Source organism: Priapulus caudatus, unplaced genomic scaffold (assembly GCF_000485595.1).
Source record: "Priapulus caudatus unplaced genomic scaffold, Priapulus_caudatus-5.0.1 Scaffold113, whole genome shotgun sequence".
Classification (NCBI taxonomy): Eukaryota; Metazoa; Priapulida; class Priapulimorpha; order Priapulimorphida; family Priapulidae; genus Priapulus; species Priapulus caudatus.
The window spans coordinates 209,109-210,061 of NW_014577174.1; the positions used below are offsets into that span (position 1 = coordinate 209,109).

At 45.1% G+C, this 953-nt stretch overlaps 1 protein-coding gene across 1 annotated transcript in view; it reads left to right on the forward strand.

Moving 5' to 3' along the window:
- Positions 1-313: 313 nt before the first annotated feature.
- Positions 314-953, forward strand: part of LOC106805408 (multiple epidermal growth factor-like domains protein 8) — a 9,608-nt gene continuing 8,968 nt past the window's right edge. Inside the window, exon 1 of the mRNA XM_014806981.1 lies at positions 314-431. Within this exon, the coding sequence (XP_014662467.1) occupies positions 338-431 (94 nt within the window). The 5' untranslated portion in view covers positions 314-337. The remainder of the gene's footprint in view (positions 432-953) is intronic.

Below are 953 nucleotides of genomic sequence, written 5' to 3' on the forward strand. Positions count from 1 at the left end.
TGGTGGTGGTCGGGTGAGTAACGCGCGTGTGCGCGTTTCTTTGTTTCTCTGTGCAAGATGTGACTACACTGTGTGCGAGCATATATTAAAGTTTATTCAGTGTACCACACAAGTGTGGATTCCTTCTTCATCATTTATACATCGAAAGGTAATTCAACGTTACACTAGCTTATTTTTGTGGTATGCGTATTCGACCATACACACTCACAGACTTCCCCACGATGTTACAGAGTTCCCATGAAGGCAGATTTGTTTGTTCGCTGATGCATTCCATAGTGTATATAGTACTAAGTGTGTTAATGTTATTTGCAGCTGTGGTTGGTGTGCTCTGAAGTCGATGAATGGACTAGGAGCATGCTACAAGGGTGGAATAACGGGCCCCGCCCACTGCAGTGGTCAGACCCCCGTGGATCTACACCCTCGCAAGCATGGTAGGTCACGCCATCTGTTGGTCAACAGCAGTATAAATTGGAGGTTTGAGATTGCAAATCTTGCATAAAGGGAACTCATCAGATTCGCATAGGATGGTGGAGCCACCTGTCCCGTGTCACAGACGTTCCGCACATTAACTTCTTGCCTTCTGATGACTGCAGCGACTGAGAGCTAACTGCAGACAGATACGAGGCGTACAAACCCAAAAAAAATCGCTTATAATACATATCGCCCATAATAACAATTAGCTAATCATTCTAAATTGTAATTGTTAGCACATGTCGTAATTCATTGCATCGAACGCCTCGTAAAAGGCACGAAGTTCGCGATCGCAGTTACTTTCATCGTCGTTCCTTTCACGTATACGTAACGACGTTAAGAAACGATAAACCTTCGTTAGCAACGCCTCGGTTAAGGAGTATTTATTTCCTCGCGTAACGAGCCTCGATTAACGAGCGTTTATTTCCTCGCGTAACGAGCCTCGATTAACGAGCGTTTATTTCCTCGCGTAACGAGCCTCG